The following is an 18,360-nucleotide window of genomic DNA, read 5'->3' on the forward strand; positions in this document are numbered from 1 at the left end:
GATAAGCAAGTGGGAGGGAAAAAGACCGCTATCGCATAGCAGACTGCTTATCGTTTAGGAGGAGCTACACGATCGTGTAGGATTTACTGAACGATCGTTTAGGAAAAGATACACGATCCTTTAGTAAAATCAGCACACTATACGATGTTTAAAGAAGCTATCCGATCGTGTAGGCGACAGTGTGCAATCGTTTAGTGTGAGGTGGACGATCGTTTAGGCAGAGAAGAGCTATCATATAGTCTCTCGAAAACAATTAAGCGATTGCTTCGAATGTTCACCAACGCGCGCTCTCGAAATCTTTTGGGCGAAATGACGGACGGTGCAAAAATGAAAACAATTTTCATTTTAACTCATCGGTTACAATAACTGACTCTGTCCACTAACCCACATCCAAACGTGGAAAAAGGATTAATTATCATATAATTAATCAATTATTTAATTAATAAATATAACCATATTATATTTTTTAATCTATAGTTTGATATCACATATCTACTATAGTATTTTCTCCTCTACTTGATATAAATCATATTTATATCTAATTTCCTCCACAATAATGTATCTTATACATTTAGCCAATTATATCATATATAATTAACCAATCCAATTATATCATATATAATTGAACTTCCTCTTATCAATTTGAACATTTCAAATTCACCCAAATACTGGTTCTCGACTTTATCCAAGCTACCTAGGGGACCTAATGAACCTGTGGCTCGAAGCTCCAACGGTACATGAATAGTTGATAACTTGTAGAAATACAAGTTATTTATACTGCTTTATTTAGATATTGTGACCAAAAGAAAGGAAAGTTGCGTCAATTGTAGAGAAATTAGCTAAGAAATGCAAGAATTATAAATTTTCGTCAATACACCCACTGACACCATTGCGATGGTAGAAAAGAATATTTCAATCAAGTCACCGCATGCGTTCATGGCTCAAGGTAATCTGAACAACGCATCTATGTCGCATTACGCCAATCATTCAGAAATGAATAGATGATCAACGCAATGACGGCGCATGCGAAAATCGATCAAGAGTTTTGCGATCAACGCAACTTCAACCGCATGCGGTAATAAAAAACAACACCGCATGCGGGCACATGATCGAAGATGCAAAAGAACAATGCAATTGCGGAGCATCCTGATACATGTACAGCTGACCATTGTGCATTTTTGACGGGATTGATTGCGTAACAGAAGGAATATCCATTCCACCATTTCCAAAATTACCATAACAATAAAGTGGGGTCCACATTGTAGAAAGTCAAAGCCGAGCCTATAAATAGCCTCTGAAATTCTATTGGAAGATATACTTGATATAGGCATATTTTGACATTTGTATATTGAGAGAAAGACTGGCCTGAGTGCTGATCGGAGAAGATCCGAGAAGATTTAAGAGACAAGGCTGAAAGGTGAGTCTTAGAGCAATCCTTTCAATCCCTGCCGTGAAGCTCTGTACCAAGGTCACTCCTACTGGACGAGTAAGCCTGAGAGGGAAGCTTTTCTTTCCATTCACTCCATTCGCCGGCAAGCACATCCACCGTCCAGATCTGTGTCAAGACATTGGCACTTTTCTATATTTGTTTCTATCTCTTATCATCAATTGTATTCATTTTCTTAATCTTTCTATCATTCACACCATGTATCAGACGCTAAATATTAGTATTGAATGTCATGATCATTTTCATCTCCATCTTTCTGTCTATTTCCGTTCCTCCATTAATCGCTTTCTCCATGATGTTTTCTTAATCCCTTGGTAATTAGAATGAATTAAACAAGTAAATTAATCTGTGCTAAAGAAATAAATATGTTTAGTTAAAGCATGCTAAACGACATCTTCACCTGTGAGAGCAGAAGTGAAGATGTCATTCTGCCTGTCGAGAGAAGGTTAGAAGAATGCGTTAACTAAAGCGAGAAGTACTTCCAGAGATGGAAGTAACCTTGCGTTCATTACGTTCATCCCTGTTTCACCACAGAGATGTGGGAACACGGCCGATCATCAAGAGGTGTACGCCAAGGGAAAGTGGAACCGTAGTTATATCTTTAACGCAATTAATGAACTTGCGATGTTTATATTAATTATCCTTTCTATCTCTATTTCATACATAAAGACTTGCCACCGCATACAACGACCCTTTGTATAATCTTCATAGTCAGTCTCAATCTCAGTATAATCTCAGTATCATGTATCAGTATCCTGTATCTTGTATCATATTAGCTTAGGTTTACTTTTACCGCATTTTATTGTATTACGCAACTTTACTTTATCGCATATTTTACTTTACCGCAATTTTAAAATACCTGTATAACCAATCTTTTATTAATTGAAAAACCCCCGGTCACATATATCACAAACATAACGCATTAACTATGCAATCCTCGTGTTCGACCTCGGATCACTCCAAGAAACTTGCAGTGAAATTATACTTGGTTTCAACGCAAGGAAACTTGTGACAACGTATAGCTTACTACAAGCATTTCATTAATAATGCATACATCTAAAAGTAGTATCGCATATCATCATCGCATCATCATTTTATGCGCGTACAAGTTTATGGCGCCGTTGCCGGGGATCATTACCTTGCGTTATAATCATCCATGCATTGTGTGACATAAGATAAATTTTATGTTATCAAGTTTATGGCACCGTTGCCGAGGATTGGTAACGGTTAGTACTGTCTGTTTATCGCGAAGAGCAGGCTGTCGGTTTATGAGTACTGGAATGATCCAGAAATTCTAAGCTGACCTAGAGATCGAGCGTACATTTCACGCTAGGGCACGCCAGAACCGAGCAAGGCGAAAGAAAGCAGCTAACATGGCAGATAATAATGACAATGCGGCTCTCGCAGGAAATCAAGGGGCAAGACGGCCAGCGCAAGATCCAGTTTTCCTTGCGGCTGACCACAACATTCCCATGAGGAACTACACGGCACCCAATCTGTACGATTTTTCGCCTGGGATTTAAAGACCGATGGTCGAGGAGAATGCGAGATTCGAAATCAAGCCGATCATGCTCCAAATGATCCAGAACGCAGGGAAATTTGGGGGTTTGCAAGGTGAAGACCTACACGCCCACTTGACCAGCTTTGTCAAGATGTGTGGCAACTTCTCAATACCTAGCGTTACCCCTGAGGGTATTAGATTATACCTCTTCCCTTGCACCTTGCAGGACGAAGCAAAGAGGTGGGCTCAGTCGTTAGAGTCGGATGAGATTAACGCATGGGAACAATTGGTTGACAGGTTCATGAACAGATTCTTCCCTCCAGCCGTCAACGCAAGGAGACAGAGGGATGTGTTGAATTTTGAGCAACGCCTAGGTGCATTTCAAATAGTTAGTAAAGAGTTGTCTACATATCGGGATTCCCGATAGCATTCTGATGGAGACTTTTTACAATGGCTTAGATCAATCAACGCAAGTAGTTGCTGATGCCTCCGTAGCAGGAGGATTAATGGACAGATCATATACAGAAGCCAAGAAGGATAATAAAGAAGAGGTACAGGCATATGGATAGAATTGGTACTTAGTTGTATTGAAAATAACCAAGTATACAAGTAAGTACAAATATCGCAATACAGAAAGTTTTGCCTGTACAAAAAATCAAAGAATTTAGATAAGCATAGAAAAAAAAAATAATGAATTGCAGTTATCTTTTGAATTTGATTCAGACGGGTGCACGATTAAAAAGTACACCACGCTTCCATTAACGCAAATACATTTTGGTTGAGGACGGTCAACAACGTATGTATTCCTGCAACACACCCCTTAACTCAACGCATTTCTGGAGGACGAACGCACGGTATTTCTACCAGCGCTCACTATCTCAACATAGTGCATTTTTGCTAAGGACAGGAAAAGAACACATACGAGCGCAACACATCCCTCAATGCAATGCATTTGGGTGTAATGGACGCAAAGTGTATCTGTTATCACAAAATGCACTCATCATCGCATTGCTTATGAATTTTTTTTGAATTCATCAATAATGCAAGTTGAAAAGACTTTGCGGTGTTCAACTTTTATTCAGTCATTCACAGAAATTCTAAGAACAACGCTACTAATGCATATTAAACATGACATGGAAATACATAAAGCTTTAAGGGTTAATTCTAATAAGCAGTAAATAATGCAATTTAGAAAGCAGTAAATAAAAGCTGTAAAGAAAGCAATTAAACATAGAATTGAGATATGGACCGGAAGACAATTTTCCATGATGAACGCAATCCACACCTCTGCAGTCAATCAAGCTTGCTTGCCCAATGTCTTCAAGGACATTGTTCTTCTCCTGGTCTCATCCCGCAATGTATGCTGGGAGAGATATGATCTACTTCCTTCAGGAATCACACTAGGTATGGAGAATGCATTGCACATCTCTCAAAGCTTGCATTCTCTGCAACCGTAAGTCTTGAAATTCCGGCGCTTAATCTGGTTCTGATGTGCTCCTACGCGAAAAGTACACCTGATCTCTGGGCCAGCTTAGAATTTCTGGATCACTTCAGTACTCATAAATCGTCAGCTTGTTCTTCGCGATAAACAGACATACAAAGAGATCTATCCTGCACATACTACAAAAGTACTCAGCACTAACCGTTACCAATCCCCGACAACGATGCCATAAATTTGTTGACGCATAAAATGATGATGCGATGATGATATGCGATACTACTTCTAGATGTATGTGTTATTAATGGAATGCTTGTAGTATGTTATGCGTTGTCACAAGTTTCCTTGCGTTGAAACCAAGTATAATTTCACCACAAGTTTCTAGGAGTGACCCGAGGTCGAACACGGGGATTGGGTAGTTAATGCATTACATTCGTGATATATGCAACTGGGGGTTTTTCAATTAATAAAAGATTGGTTATACAGGTATTTAAAAATTGCGGTAAAGTAAAATATGTGGTAAAGTAAAGTTGCGGTAATACAATAAAATGCGGTAAAAGTAAACCTAAGCTAATATGTTTACAAGATACAAGATACTGATACATGATACTGAGATTGAGATTGACTGTGAAGATTATACAAAGGGTCGTGGTATGCGGTGGCAAGTCTTTATGTATGAAACAGAGATAGAAAGGATAATTAATATAAACATCGCAAGTTCATTAATTGCGTTAAAGATATAACTACGGTTTCGCTTTCCCTTGGCGTACAGCTCTTGGTGATCGGCCGTGTTCCCACATCTCTGTGGTGAAACAGGGATGAACGTAATGAACGCAAGGTTACTTCCATCTCTGGAAGTACTTCTCGCTTTAGTTAACGCATTCTTCTAACCTTCTCTCGACAGGCAGAATGACATCTTCACTTCTGCTTTCATAGGTGAAGATGCCGTCTAGCATGCTTTAACTAAACATATTTATTTCTTTAGCACAGATTAATTTACTTGTTTGATTCACTCTAATTACCAAGGGATTAAGAAAACATCATGGAGAAAGCGATTAATGGAGGAACGGAACTAGACAGAAAGATGGAGATGAAAATGATCATGACATTCAATACTAATATTTAGCGTCTGATACATGGTGTGAATGATAGAGAGATTAAGAAAATGAATACAATTGATGATAAGAGATAGAAACAAATATAGAAAAGTTCCAACGTCTTGACACAGATTTGGACGGTGGATGTGCTTGCTAGCGAATGGAGTGAATGGAAAGAAAAGCTTCCTTCTCAGGCTTACTCGTCCAGCAGGAATGACCTTGGTACAGAGCTTCACGGCGGGGATTGAAAGGATTTGCTCTGAGACTCACCTCTCGGCCTTGTCTCTTAAATCTTCCCGGATCTTCTCCGATCAATATACAAATATCAAAATATGCCCGTATCAAGTATATCTTTCAATAGAATTTCAGAGGCTATTTATAGGTTCAGCTTTGACTTTCTACAGTGTGGACCCCACTTTATTGTTATGGTAATTCTGGAAATGGTGGAATGAATATTCCTTCTGTTACGCAATCAATCCCGTCAGAAATGCACAACGGTCAGCTGTACACATGTCAAAATCCTCCGTAATTGCATTGCTCTTTTGCATCTTCGATCATGTGCCTGTATGCGGTGTTGTTTTTTATTACCGTATGCGGTTGAAGTTGCGTTGATCGCAAAGCTCTTGATCGATTTTTGCATGCACCGTCATTGCGTTGATCATCTATTCATTTCTGAATGATTGGCGTAATGTGACGTAGATGCGTTGTTCAGATTACATTGAGCCATGAACGCATGCGGTGACTTGATTTCCTGCAAAACAAGCTTGAAATATTCTTTTCTACCATTGCGATGGTGTTAGTGGGTGTATTGACGACAATTTATAATTCTTGCATTTCTTAGTTAATTTCTCTACAATTGATGCAACTTTCCTTTATTTTGGCCGCAATATCTAAATAAAGCAGTATAAATAACTTGTATTTCTACAAGTTATTAATAGCTAACTAAACTTTTTAGCCACGAGATCCACCATCCTTTAACTGTCAGACATTCCACTAAAGACCAACAGTTGAACTCTTCTTACCACAGATATATTTATGTGTCCATCGGATATAACCAATCATGAGTACGATGACCTTTCACAGATGCTCGTAAGTACAACTGGACCAATTTACTGTTTTACCCCTATAGTTACATCTCACTCCTTAAGTACCACTGATTCCTCTAATGAACAATACAACATAGTCCAACTATATGTGAACACCTATCGGGCCAGGAGAAGGTGTATGGCGCCACATCGTTCAAGCCCTGGAATCAACCCTTAAGGGAGTCATCTTTCTACTTACCCCTGCCTCGAGGAAGGAGTGAATTCCATCTTGTGTAGCTGAGTTCCTACCTCCCAAATCAGACGAATCCCCAAAATGGTAGGTTTGAATCAGCGACCTGGCCACTCGTACCCATACAAATCAAAGGACCTCCCTCAATGGCAGAAGTTCCCAACTCATTTAGGATTGAGGTCATGTTACCTATGGTCATCCTAGTGAAGTGATGTCTCTATCATGAACGGTGTTATATAATGAGACATTAACACTTCGTGGTCAGGTTTTATAAAAACTCTTTGTATAGGACGCCCCCACTCGCATGTTCCCAACACGAATGATCAGGATCAGACCATCTGTGACAAGTCACAACACTTTTGACCATTCCACAAAGCAGGCCGCATCCGTAGCGTTACCAGGATAAAGTTTCCTTCCTATATCCATATACTACAGACCATTTTGGTTATCTCTCAAGACATGATCCATTTGTATGTCACCACATACATGCTTGAGTCACATACAAATAACCAGGGATTTTATGTTTATTGGTTTGTGGTAAAGCAAATAATATAAGCAACTAAGCAAATACAAGATGTGAAGTAAATATCATATATTATACAACACAAGCGTTCGTACAAGTTATTTACAAACTACAGGACACGAGACTTTAGGGCATCAACCCCAACAATAATAACATATATATATACGATTAAAAAATATGTGAAAGTAGAATGCCACTCACAGTCCTTTTGTTGATATTTCCTACAGTCTTTCTCAAGAGCTCATGGTCCTGTTTCCTCGATTTCTACCTATTTCAAGGAAATCCTAAATTAGCCTAAAATTACTTAAATAATTCCATTTTGGTCTTAAATATCCTCAAATTAAATAACTTGACTTACTCACTTCAACCTACTAAAAAACAGGTGCAACCTTTAAAAATATAGATTTTGAGCTTATTTAGATGGGGTGGTGGGTGGCGTAGGCAGGTAGCATGCTAGGCTGGGCGTAGTTGGACGGCAGTCATGCATAGACACGACGTGACACAAGCACAGGATGTGGGTGGGTGTGCGCGAGGGTTGGGCAATGCATGCAATGTGGGCGTGCACTGGGTCGCCTGGCCGTGCATGATTTATTGTGCTATCACCTTGATGCGCAGTCTTTATGCGGCCACCTTTTTAAGAAAATTCTCATGATCGCATATGACCGCATGGCTTTGCGATCGCAATCTTCAATCGCATTGACGCCTAGTTCCTTTGGATCGCAATTTTATTTGCGCCATCGCATTTTTCCTGCACAAAATAAGTAAATTAACTGCTTTTATGCGATGGACGCATGCGATTGCAATTCCTTTCAGTTTAGCGCTTTTGGACATGATATTGCTTATTTTACCATCGCATTCTCTCATTGTTTTACTTTTTAATGCGACAACTTTTTTTTTTCAAAAACTTGATGCGTGTAATTGTGATGCGTTATGATGTGAGTTACGGTGATGTGGGATATGCAGTGATCATGCAAGTTCTCCTAACAAGACCCAAGTATAAGCCTTATTAGGTTTCCTGGTAAGTCCAGGGTCGAACACAGGGACTACTAAGTAAGTATGTGACAGTCACTTTGATTCTCTTGCGGTAGTAAAAACAAATGAATTGGATGGTGTTTTGATTAACATTTTTCCTAAGCGATGGAGTTGAACGCATAGTTGATGAAATCGAGAGTTACAATGAGTATGCAATGAAGGGGTTGAGAAGGGGTTTAGCTAGCATTTCCTAAGATTATACACAAGTTATACGATCATGCTACACACAAATAACAACATGTCATCTCTCAATGCAGAATGCCATAATTTCTATTTCTAGGACGCATGCGATGTATACTTAAAAGTCGATAGGACTTATGTCTAAGCCTTTATTCTTGTCTATGCGATGATGAATGATGCACACATAAATCAAGGTGACCGCATACAATCATTCCTATTTCTAGGGTGCATGCAATGTGTAAATAGCAATAGAAATTATGTGTAAGCTTTTATTTCTTGCTTATGCGATTCTAATCTGACTCTCTCAAGCTTAGATTCTAATCTGGCTCTCTCAAGTCTAGATTCTATCTTTTGACTACTCTCTCAAATATTTCTAAAGGGTGAATGATGTATACATAAGACAAGATGATCGCATAAAATGTAAATCTTAATTCATGCTAGCTAAGTACTTCTCAACCTATTTAGAAATTTAGCTACTCATGCGAAGTACGGAGAGATTGAACATAGATAGAAATGAGATTTCCATTTGCTGTAAATAAAGTACTAAATACAAAATATCAAATAGATTTGAGAGATAAGAAGCCCGGTAAGCAATGTCTTCCTTCCTGTGGCCTTTTACACTACTCTTTTTCACTTCAACTCTGTTCCAGATGTATATTCTTGCTCTCACAAGTGTTGGCCCTCTCTCCTTTGTAGCACTTTCCGGCAGTCTCTCAATCTGTCCGGGAATGATCTCTCGGCTTTCTTGTCTCCTTGCTCTTCCCCATCTTCTAAGTATATGTACGAGTATGTGCGTGAACGGACTACTAACTCTCCCACTCTCTTTTATAATGGTGGCCTTCGATATTTATAGAGCTTAAGGTGAAGCAGCCTTTCTTGCTAATGATTGCAATGATGGGCGGTCATTAATTCCCCTGCTCTGATGCGTCGATTAATGGTCACCAAAAGTTGAGTTTACTTGCTACAGTGTGGCTTTAGCGGCTTGTCAACTAAATTTGGATTCGACCGTTATCAGCTTTCCGTCCCATCGTGATTTATTATGCTGTCACCTTGATGCGCAGTCTTTATGCGGCCACCTTTTTAAGAAACTTCTCACGATTGCATACGATCGCATCACTTTGGGATCACAATCTTCAAGCGCGCTGATGCCTAGTTCTTTTGGATCGCAATTTTACTTGCGCCATCACATTTTTTCTACACAAAATAAGTAAATTAACTGCTTTTATGCAATGGGTGCATGTGATCACAACTTTAAGTTTAGCGCTTTTGGACATGATATTGCTTATTTTATCGTCGCATTCTCTCATTGTTTTACTTATTTGTGCTGTAATACTTGTATTTCTACCAGTTACAACACCCCCAAATTTAAAACAATGCTTGTTCTCAAGCATAAACCAAAGGTTTTCTTTAAAAAGTCAATCACTTTTACCCTACCTAGACTTTTCAAGGTGCTTTTACCCTACCTAGAATTCTCAAGGTGTTCCTCATGACATGCAGAAATGCATGTTATCTTAGGCCTTTTGTTTAGAATCATGAGGGCTATTAAGCAGAATATGTGACAATTATGTTAGGAATTCATGAGAAAATGAGCTTGCGTCGTTCAGCATGATGAATCTCGGCTAACCCATTATTATGTGTTATTATACATTTAATGTTCTATTTTTGTAGCTAACGTAGGAAGTGGACACAAACGCGGAAACTAGACTATCGCATGCGGAGAAACTCTCCATCGCAAAGGCAAACACGTTCGATCAATGCATGGGTGTTGCGGTAATCAGCCGCATGTGTCCATCGCATGAGAGTTGCGTTTGTCAAGTGATTGCGATCATCGTGTAGAAGTTACAGTATTAAGCGAATGCGGTCACTGAATGATTACTGCTACACGATAACGCATGATAAAGGGATCTACGCAAGGTTAGTGGAATGAACGCATCAACGCATCTACCTTGGGAAAAACAAAAGATGATGTTGACATTTCACCTACCACGCTGTTAGCAACAGAGATTCAGAAAGGACTAAATGCGCTGCGAATGTCAGAATCAGAGCAGTCTATTAATGCTATCGGCGATCCAAGCTCTATATAAAGAAGCCGATGAGCAGAATTCCAATTGGTCCGGGGATTACCCCTGCAACCCAGGGTTTTCCCTGGGATCCAGACAAATGCATGAGAAGAAGCTTGAGAGTTCTTCACCTCTTTCATCCATTCCGAGTGACGACCGGTCATTTCATTTTCTCTTCTTTTCTTACATTGTATTGTATTAAATTTTGTGATTAAGGAATTAATACATGATGTGTTCAATGCATTTTTGTGTTTCCTTCGATTCCATCTCCATCTTCTTTTCTCAGTATCCTTAACTTTCATTGCATTACTTAGTGAGATTGTTAGAGTATCGCATACTTAGTCATGTGGATTAGAGATATGAAACATGTAGCAAACCACCGAGAGGTGTGCGTTGTGTGAGTGTGTGAGAAAACCTTATTTGCTTGGTGTTGAAGCTGTGGAAATGCCTGTCTATAGGCTAACGCAATGTGTCTATGAGTAAAGTCAGCAACAACCAACTGCCCGAGAGGGTAAGTGGTTGGACGCATCAAGCAATGTAAGTTATTGTTCACTAGAGATAGGAATAATCCTGCGTCAGCCAAGTTTGTGTAGTTACCTTGTCTTATGTATGCGCCCATCACACCTTTAGAGCTACTCGAGAGAGTGTTCAAAGAAAGAACCTAAGACTCGAGAGAGCTAGGTTAGAATCGATCTCGAAAGGCCTAGATTAGGTTTGTATAAGCAAGAATGAAGACTTAGGAATGAGCTCTGTTGTTATTACACAGCGTATGCACCCTACGGAGAGGACAATGGTTGCGTCTAGGAAGTAGGATATGGTGGCTGTATACGGTCATCTCGACATTTATGTATACACACTGCATACGTCCTAGATTTAGACTTTTAGTGTTGTAGCATGATCGTATAGCTGCATTGACTAAGGTTGCCCTTGCGGTCACTCTTAAGTATTGCAATGAAGAAATCTCCCCTTTTTATCTATTTTTCCATCCATTTACTTCCTGTCAATAGTTTTCGTGTCTCAACCTCTCATTCATGTTCTCATTGCATTGTCTGTCACTTAGAAGTATGAGTAGGGTTAGCATAGAAACCTCCCATCCATTCTTTTATTCAATCGTCGTATGCACATTACTGCATTCACCCAGTACAAGTCCCTGAGTTCGACCTCAGATCACCTGAGAAACTTGCATTCGCGTTATACTTGGCGTTAGCACAAGAAAACTTGTGACAGAACGCATGGTCATCGCATACATTTATTAACGCATAGTCACTCCAACGCATGACCATCGACGCATGATAATCAATGCATACTTTAAAAACATGCATTGCATATTGCATCCACGAAATTTTAGTTGTTGAGTAATTTGACATCTAGTTTCCCGTCATCAGTTTCCTAGGTTGCGTGGGAGCTCAGTTGAGCTAGGTAACGTCCCTTGTGGTCTATTTTTCAGCTCTCCGACAATCTTTCCTATTTGGATTTCTAGGTTGCAGATGGAAGTCGCTTGGTTTTGGAGGACCGTCTCATTCTTTTCAATATACTGTTTTAATAGGTTCTCCAGAGAGGATGATGGCGGTGCTTGCGAGCTGCTGGCTTGTTGTTGTTGTTGACTGTTAGTTCGTTGGAAAAATCCTGGTGGTCCTTCTTTTTGCGCCATAGGTTGGTAACTTTGTTGTTGGTTATTTTTCCAAGCAAAATTAGGGTGGTTTTCTCCACCCGAGGTTGTATGTATTTGCGAAAGGGTTGTTCTTTACAAAGTAGATAGACTGCGGGTTCCGTGGACACTCTTCTATTGGATGTGATTCTCCACATGTTGCACAACTGGTGTTTGTCTATTCAATTGCGTTGACTTTCCCTCTTTGTGTTCCAGGACTGTTGATTTCGATGGCCTGTAACAAATTTATCATTGCATTCATTTGATGTTGCAAAGATGCGATGGCACCGTTATTTGCATCACCTTCTCTTGGTTTTACTCGTTAATCGCTCTCTTGCCAATCTTCACGATTCTTTGATATGCGGTCAAGAATGTTTTTAGCCTAATCATAAGTCTTATCTAGCAAATCGCCTGCTGCTGCCGCATTGGCAGCTGTCTGCGATGCAGGATTTAAGCCATGGTAGAATATCTCCATCTAAAGGCAGTCTGATAATCCATTGTGCGGACAATCTCGTACTAATCTTTTAAACCTCACCCATGCGTCGCTGAGCGATTTGTCTTCTTCTTGTTCAAAATTTGTAATTAAATTCCTTCTTCTTGCATTCTCTGTAGGAGGGAAGTATTTCTTCATGAACTTTTCGACAACCTGTTCCCACGAAGTGATCTCCCATGGTTCGAGAGAGTATGCCCATTTCCTTGCTTTATCGCATAACGAAAATGGAAATAGCATTAGTCGAACTTCTTCAGCGGAGATATTTCGAACATAAAAGTGTTACAAATTTCAATAAAACTCCAAAGATGGGCGTGCGGATCTTCGCCATGCTGTCCACCAAACTGTCTGGCTGTTCTGATCATCTATAACATAATCGGCTTCATTTCAAACCTTGATCCGTCCAAAGTTGGCCTCATGATTCCTGGGGAGAAATCATACAAGTTAGGTGACGCATAGTCCCAGATGGGTCTATTGCGATCATTCGTCAGGAGGATGGAATTTTCCATAATGTTGTTCGCATTCGCAGGTCTTTCTTCTGGTTGTTCTGCCATTTTGGGATTTCTTTCTTGTTGTTGTCGGTGGTTGTTTCTCTGTCTTCTTCGAAATATTCTTTCGATCTCTGGGTCGTAGTTGGGCTCAGGAGCGTGTCCTTCACTCATGCGATGCCGGCTTCTTCCCTTACCAAATGAATGGCAGTGTATAAAGGTCAAAAGCTGCAAAGAAAATCAAAGGGGTTTACTGTTAGTGCAATATGTACCGTAGTCCCCGACAATGGCGCCAAAAACTTGATGCGTTTAATTGTGATGCGTTATGATGTGAGTTGCGGTGATGTGGGATATGCAGTGATCATGCAAGTTTTCCTAACAAGACCCAAGTATAAGCCTTATTAGGTTTCCTAGTAAGTCCAGGGTCGAACAGAGGGACTACTAAGTAAGTATGTGACAACTCAAGTATCTCTAAAGGGTGAATGACACATACATAAGACAAGATGATCGCATAAAATGTAAATCTTAAGTCATGCTAGTTAAGTACTTCTCAACCCATTCAGAAATTTAGTTACTCATGCGAAGTACGGAGAGATTGAACATAGATAGAAATGAGATTTCCATTTGCTGTAAATAAAGTACTAATTACAAAATATCAAATGGATTTGAGAGATAAGAAGCCCGGTAAGCAATGCCTTGCTTCCTATGGCCTTTTACACTACTCTTTTTCACTCCAACTCTGTTTCAGATATAGATTCTTGCTCTCGCAAATGGCATGACGACCGCATAAGCAACCGTACGTTCTTCCAGGGTCAACAGGTACTTCTATTTAACGCGTGTTTGTGATTGTTTCCAGGAAAGTTGAAGTCCCGCTAGTCTGGGCCATTCCGCATCAAGACTATATTTCCCCATGGCGTAGTGGAGCTAACAACTAAAGATGGAAGCGATGCATTCAAAGTTAATGGTCAATGAATTAAGCCCTACTATGGGGGCAATGTGGAACGACGCATGGAGACCATTGACTTAGGCAAGCAGGATTGACTGCTTGCGGAATAACTCTGAAAAACTTCTTTTAATCAGCATCCCTACATCTCTGTTTAAATGCTTTCTTTACAGCTTTCCTTTACGATTTTCTGCATTGCGTTATTTACTGTTTACTAGAATTAGCCTTTACTGCTTTGTGAGTTTACTTTCAATTTAATTCAATTGCGTTATTTCCATGTCTTGTTCAATTTCTTTACTTTTCTGCATTAATAGCATTGTATCTCTTTCTATATACACTGCGGGATGAGGCAAGGAGATGGGCTCAGTCACTAGAGCTAAATGAAATCAATGCATGGGATCAGTTGGTCGAAAGGTTTATGAATAAATTCTTCCCTCCAGTTGTCAACAAACGGAGGGATGTGTTGAATTTCGAACAGAAAGGTTATGAAACTTTGAGCACCGCCTGGGTGCGATTCAGACAATTAGTGAAGAACTGTCCACACATCGGGATTCCCGATTACGTTCTGATGGAGACTTTTTATAACAGCTTGGATCGATCAACGCAAGCAGTTGCTGATGCCTCCACGGCAGGAGGATTAATGGACAAGACGTATACAGAAGCAAAGCTTATCTTAGACCGCATTTCGCGAAATACAAATGAGTGGATAGATAACGGGTATGAGGAAAGAGGCTCGAAACAAAGAAGAGCAGAAAGTGCCATTGTACCAGCTGATACAATGAGCACCTTGGCCGCCCAGATGGCGGCAGTGACCTCTCTCCTTTAGACCTGTCTCTTATACACATCTAGATGTGTATAAGAGACAGAGCTGATACAATAAACACCCTGGCTGCTCAGATGTCCACAGTAACCTTGCTCTTCCAGACTATGGCTATTCAGCAAGGACATCTCTCTCAAAGTTCAGCGCAAGCCAATGCGCTGATGCAAGTGGCCGCAATAAATTGTGTTCAGTTTAGAGAGGGACACTCAGTGGAAGTCTGCTCATTGAATCAACAATCCGTATACTCTATTTATAATGAATCATTCGTCAACATCTATAACCCTGGTTGGCGGAATCACCCAACTTTCAATTGGGGAGGGAATGATAACCAGGGGGGCCAAGGTAATCATCAGAGCATTCATTTCGAGAATCGAGGTAATCCTTCCGTTTTCATTAATCAGAATCACAGCCAAGGTAATTTTCAGAGTATACAACCCTATGACCAACCGTCTTCTTCTGACACCTCTTGTAGTACCTCTTCTTTGGAAACATTATTGAAACAGTATATTGAGAAGAATGAGGAAATCAAGCAATTGAAAGCTTCCTCCCTTAAAAATTTGGAGGTGTAGATTGAACAGCTTGTGATCAAACTTAAGAATAAAGCGCCTGGTACACTGCCCAGCAGCTCGGGAGCACCGGGACCACACGGTAAAGAACAATGTCAAGCAGTGACATTGAGAAGTGGCAAGACAATGGTCCCCATGCCACCACTACCAGATTCAATAGAAAGGCCAGTAGACATAATCATTAATGATGACCAATCAACCTCGAACAATAGAACCACCAGTTCAGAAGAAAATACCTATACAAAGAATGAATCTCAACAAGACTCAACATCAAAATCATCGCAACCTCCAACCCATAAAACACAGTAAGCAAAGAACCTCAATGAACAGCCAATTGAACAAGAAGTACGGCGGGTCCTCCAATTTTTTCGTCCAGGCTGAGATAGAAAGATGACAACAAACAATTCAAGAGGTTCCTAGATGTTCTCCGACAATTACATATCAATATTCCTTTAATAGAAACGTTGGAACAAATGCCGAGCTATGTGAAATTCCTCAAGGACATACTTGCCAACAAGAGGAAGATCGGGGAGAATGAAATGGTCGCATTAACATATGAGTGTAGTGCACTTTTTCAGAACATCCCCACTAAAATGAAAGATCCCGAGAGTTTCACATTGCCATGCTCAATAGGGGGAAAAGAAGTCAGAAATGCACTGTGTGACTTGGGGGCAAGTATAAACCTAATGCCCTCGTTAATCTTCAAAAAGTTAAATATCGGCAATGCAAGACCCACCACAGTTACATTGCAGTTGGCCGATAGATCAATAACATATCCAGAGGGCAAAATAGAGGATGTACTTGTGCAAGTAGATAAGTTCATCTTTCCTGCTAACTTTATCATATTAGATTATGAAGCTGACATTAAGGTGTCCATCATCTTGGGTTGCCCATTTCTCGCAATAGGGCGAGCACTGATTGATGTACAGAAAGGAGAACATACCATAAGGGTCGACGATCAGCAAGTTAAGTTAGACGTACTCAATGCGTTGAAATACCCAAATGATATGGAAAATTGTCAATATGTTGAAGAACTGCAAGAAGAACATTGGCATGAGCCTCAAGAAGAATCGGAGGAAGAAGACTTTGAGATCGGCGCAATGTGGGAGGAAAATTGCGCCACAATACAAACTGAGTCAGATTTTGAAACAATCAAGTTATCTAAATGAACAACACAACGTACTAAGCCATCTTTAGAAGAACCGCCCATGTTAGAGTTGAAGTCATTGCCAGTGCACCTCAAATATGTTTATTTAGGAGGCAATAACACTTTATCGGTTATAATCTCTGCCTCACTGAGCAAAGAAAGGGAGGAAGCACTTATTTAGGTCCTTAAGAACAAAGCAAAAGCCTTGGGATGGACCTTAGCGGACATTCAAGGGATCAGTCCCTCGTATTGCATGCATAAGATTAGTCTTGAAGAAGGAAAAATAGGATCTATATAGAGGCAACGCCGTTTGAACCCTGCCATGAGGGAGGTTGTGAAGAAAGAAATAGTGAAGTGGCTTGATGTAGGTGTCATTTACCCTATATCTGATAGCAACTAGGTAAGCCCAGTGCAAAGCGTTCTAAAGAAAAGGGGTATGACAGTCGTCACCAACAACAATAATAAGTTAATTCCTACAAGGACAACTACGGGGTGGAGAATATGTATGGACTACCGAAAATTAAATCTAGCCATAAAGAAGGACCACTTTCCACTCCCGTTTATTGATCAAATGTTAGATCGACTTACGGGGAATGAATTCTTTTGTTTTCTTGACGGCTACTCAGGGTATAACCAAATTGCGATTGTGCCGGAAGATCAAGATAAAGACAAATTTCACGTGCCCATTCGACACATTTGCATTCCATCGCATGCCATTTGGACTCTGTAATGCACCAGACACCTTCTAAAGGTGTATGATGGCCATATTTTCAGATTTCTTGGAGGAGTCAGTCGAGGTATTTATGGAAGACTTTTCAGTTTTTGGCAACACTTATGACTCAGAGATGCGTTGAAACGAATCTTGTTCTGTACTGGGAGAAATTCCATTTCATGGTTGAAGAAGAAATTGTGCTAGGTCACAAAATATCAAAGGCATGATTGGAAGTAGATCAAGCGAAAATCGATGCAATTTTCAAGTTACCACCACCAGTCAATGTGAAAACGCTTAGGAGTTTTCTGGGACATGTGGGGTTTTATCGAAGATTCATCAGCAACTTTTCTCAGATCGTAAGACCCCTAAGTGCGCTCCTCAAGATTGATCGCGAATATGATTTTGATGACGCATGCGCTGAAGCATTCCAAACGCTGAAAAATGCGCTCATCACCGCATCTATTCTGATTGCGTCGGATTGGATGTAGCCATTTGCGTTGATGTGTGATGCTAGTGGATATGCAGTGGGCGCAATCTTAAGTCAGCACAAAGACAAGGTTTTGCATCCTATCTATTATGCCAGCAAAACGTTGAATGATACGCAGGAAAATTATACAACCACGGAAAAAGAAATGCTCGCAGTGGTATTTGCGCTGGAGAAATTTTGACAGTACTTAATTGGAACAAATGTTGTGGTGTATACTGATCATTCTGCGATCAAATACCTTATGACGAAGAAGGATGCGAAACCAAGACTGATAAGGTGGGTACTACTCTTGCAAGAATTTGACCTAGAGATTAAGGATCGAAAGGGCACTGAGAACCAAGTCACAGATCATCTGTCACGGCTGGAAAATTGCAAGGTTCAGAAGAAAGAAAAAGACATAGAAGAAAAATTCCCTGACGAGCTACTTATGTCGGTATGCATTAATGTTCCATGGTATGTGGACATTGTAAACTTCATAGTTTGTGGCCAAGTACCAGAAGACTACT

At 40.2% G+C, this 18,360-nt stretch overlaps 2 protein-coding genes across 2 annotated transcripts; both read left to right on the forward strand.

The window, feature by feature from the left end:
• The first annotated feature begins 2,976 nt into the window (after positions 1-2,976).
• Positions 2,977-14,948, forward strand: LOC120084573. Its single transcript, XM_039040376.1, has 2 exons — positions 2,977-3,245; positions 14,711-14,948. The coding sequence occupies exons 1-2, from the start codon at positions 2,977-2,979 to the stop codon at positions 14,946-14,948; spliced, it is 507 nt and encodes a 168-aa protein (XP_038896304.1).
• Positions 14,949-15,981: 1,033 nt separating this feature from the next.
• LOC120084575 lies at positions 15,982-16,677 on the forward strand. Its single transcript, XM_039040377.1, has one exon. The coding sequence runs from the start codon at positions 15,982-15,984 to the stop codon at positions 16,675-16,677; it is 696 nt and encodes a 231-aa protein (XP_038896305.1).
• The last annotated feature ends 1,683 nt before the right edge of the window (positions 16,678-18,360 follow it).

The sequence above is a fragment of the Benincasa hispida genome, chromosome 9 (assembly GCF_009727055.1).
Source record: "Benincasa hispida cultivar B227 chromosome 9, ASM972705v1, whole genome shotgun sequence".
NCBI lineage: Eukaryota > Viridiplantae > Streptophyta > Magnoliopsida > Cucurbitales > Cucurbitaceae > Benincasa > Benincasa hispida.

Bases quoted from the DNA above. Each gene is read 5' to 3' on its own strand.
- LOC120084573 (XM_039040376.1), top strand. From the start codon at position 2,977: ATGGTCGAGGAGAATGCGAGATTCGAAATCAAGCCGATCATGCTCCAA. The intron at 3,246-14,710 runs GTTCATGAACAG...TTTTTATAACAG, and splicing joins TGGGAACAATTGGTTGACAG to CTTGGATCGATCAACGCAAG.
- LOC120084575 (XM_039040377.1), top strand. From the start codon at position 15,982: ATGCCGAGCTATGTGAAATTCCTCAAGGACATACTTGCCAACAAGAGG.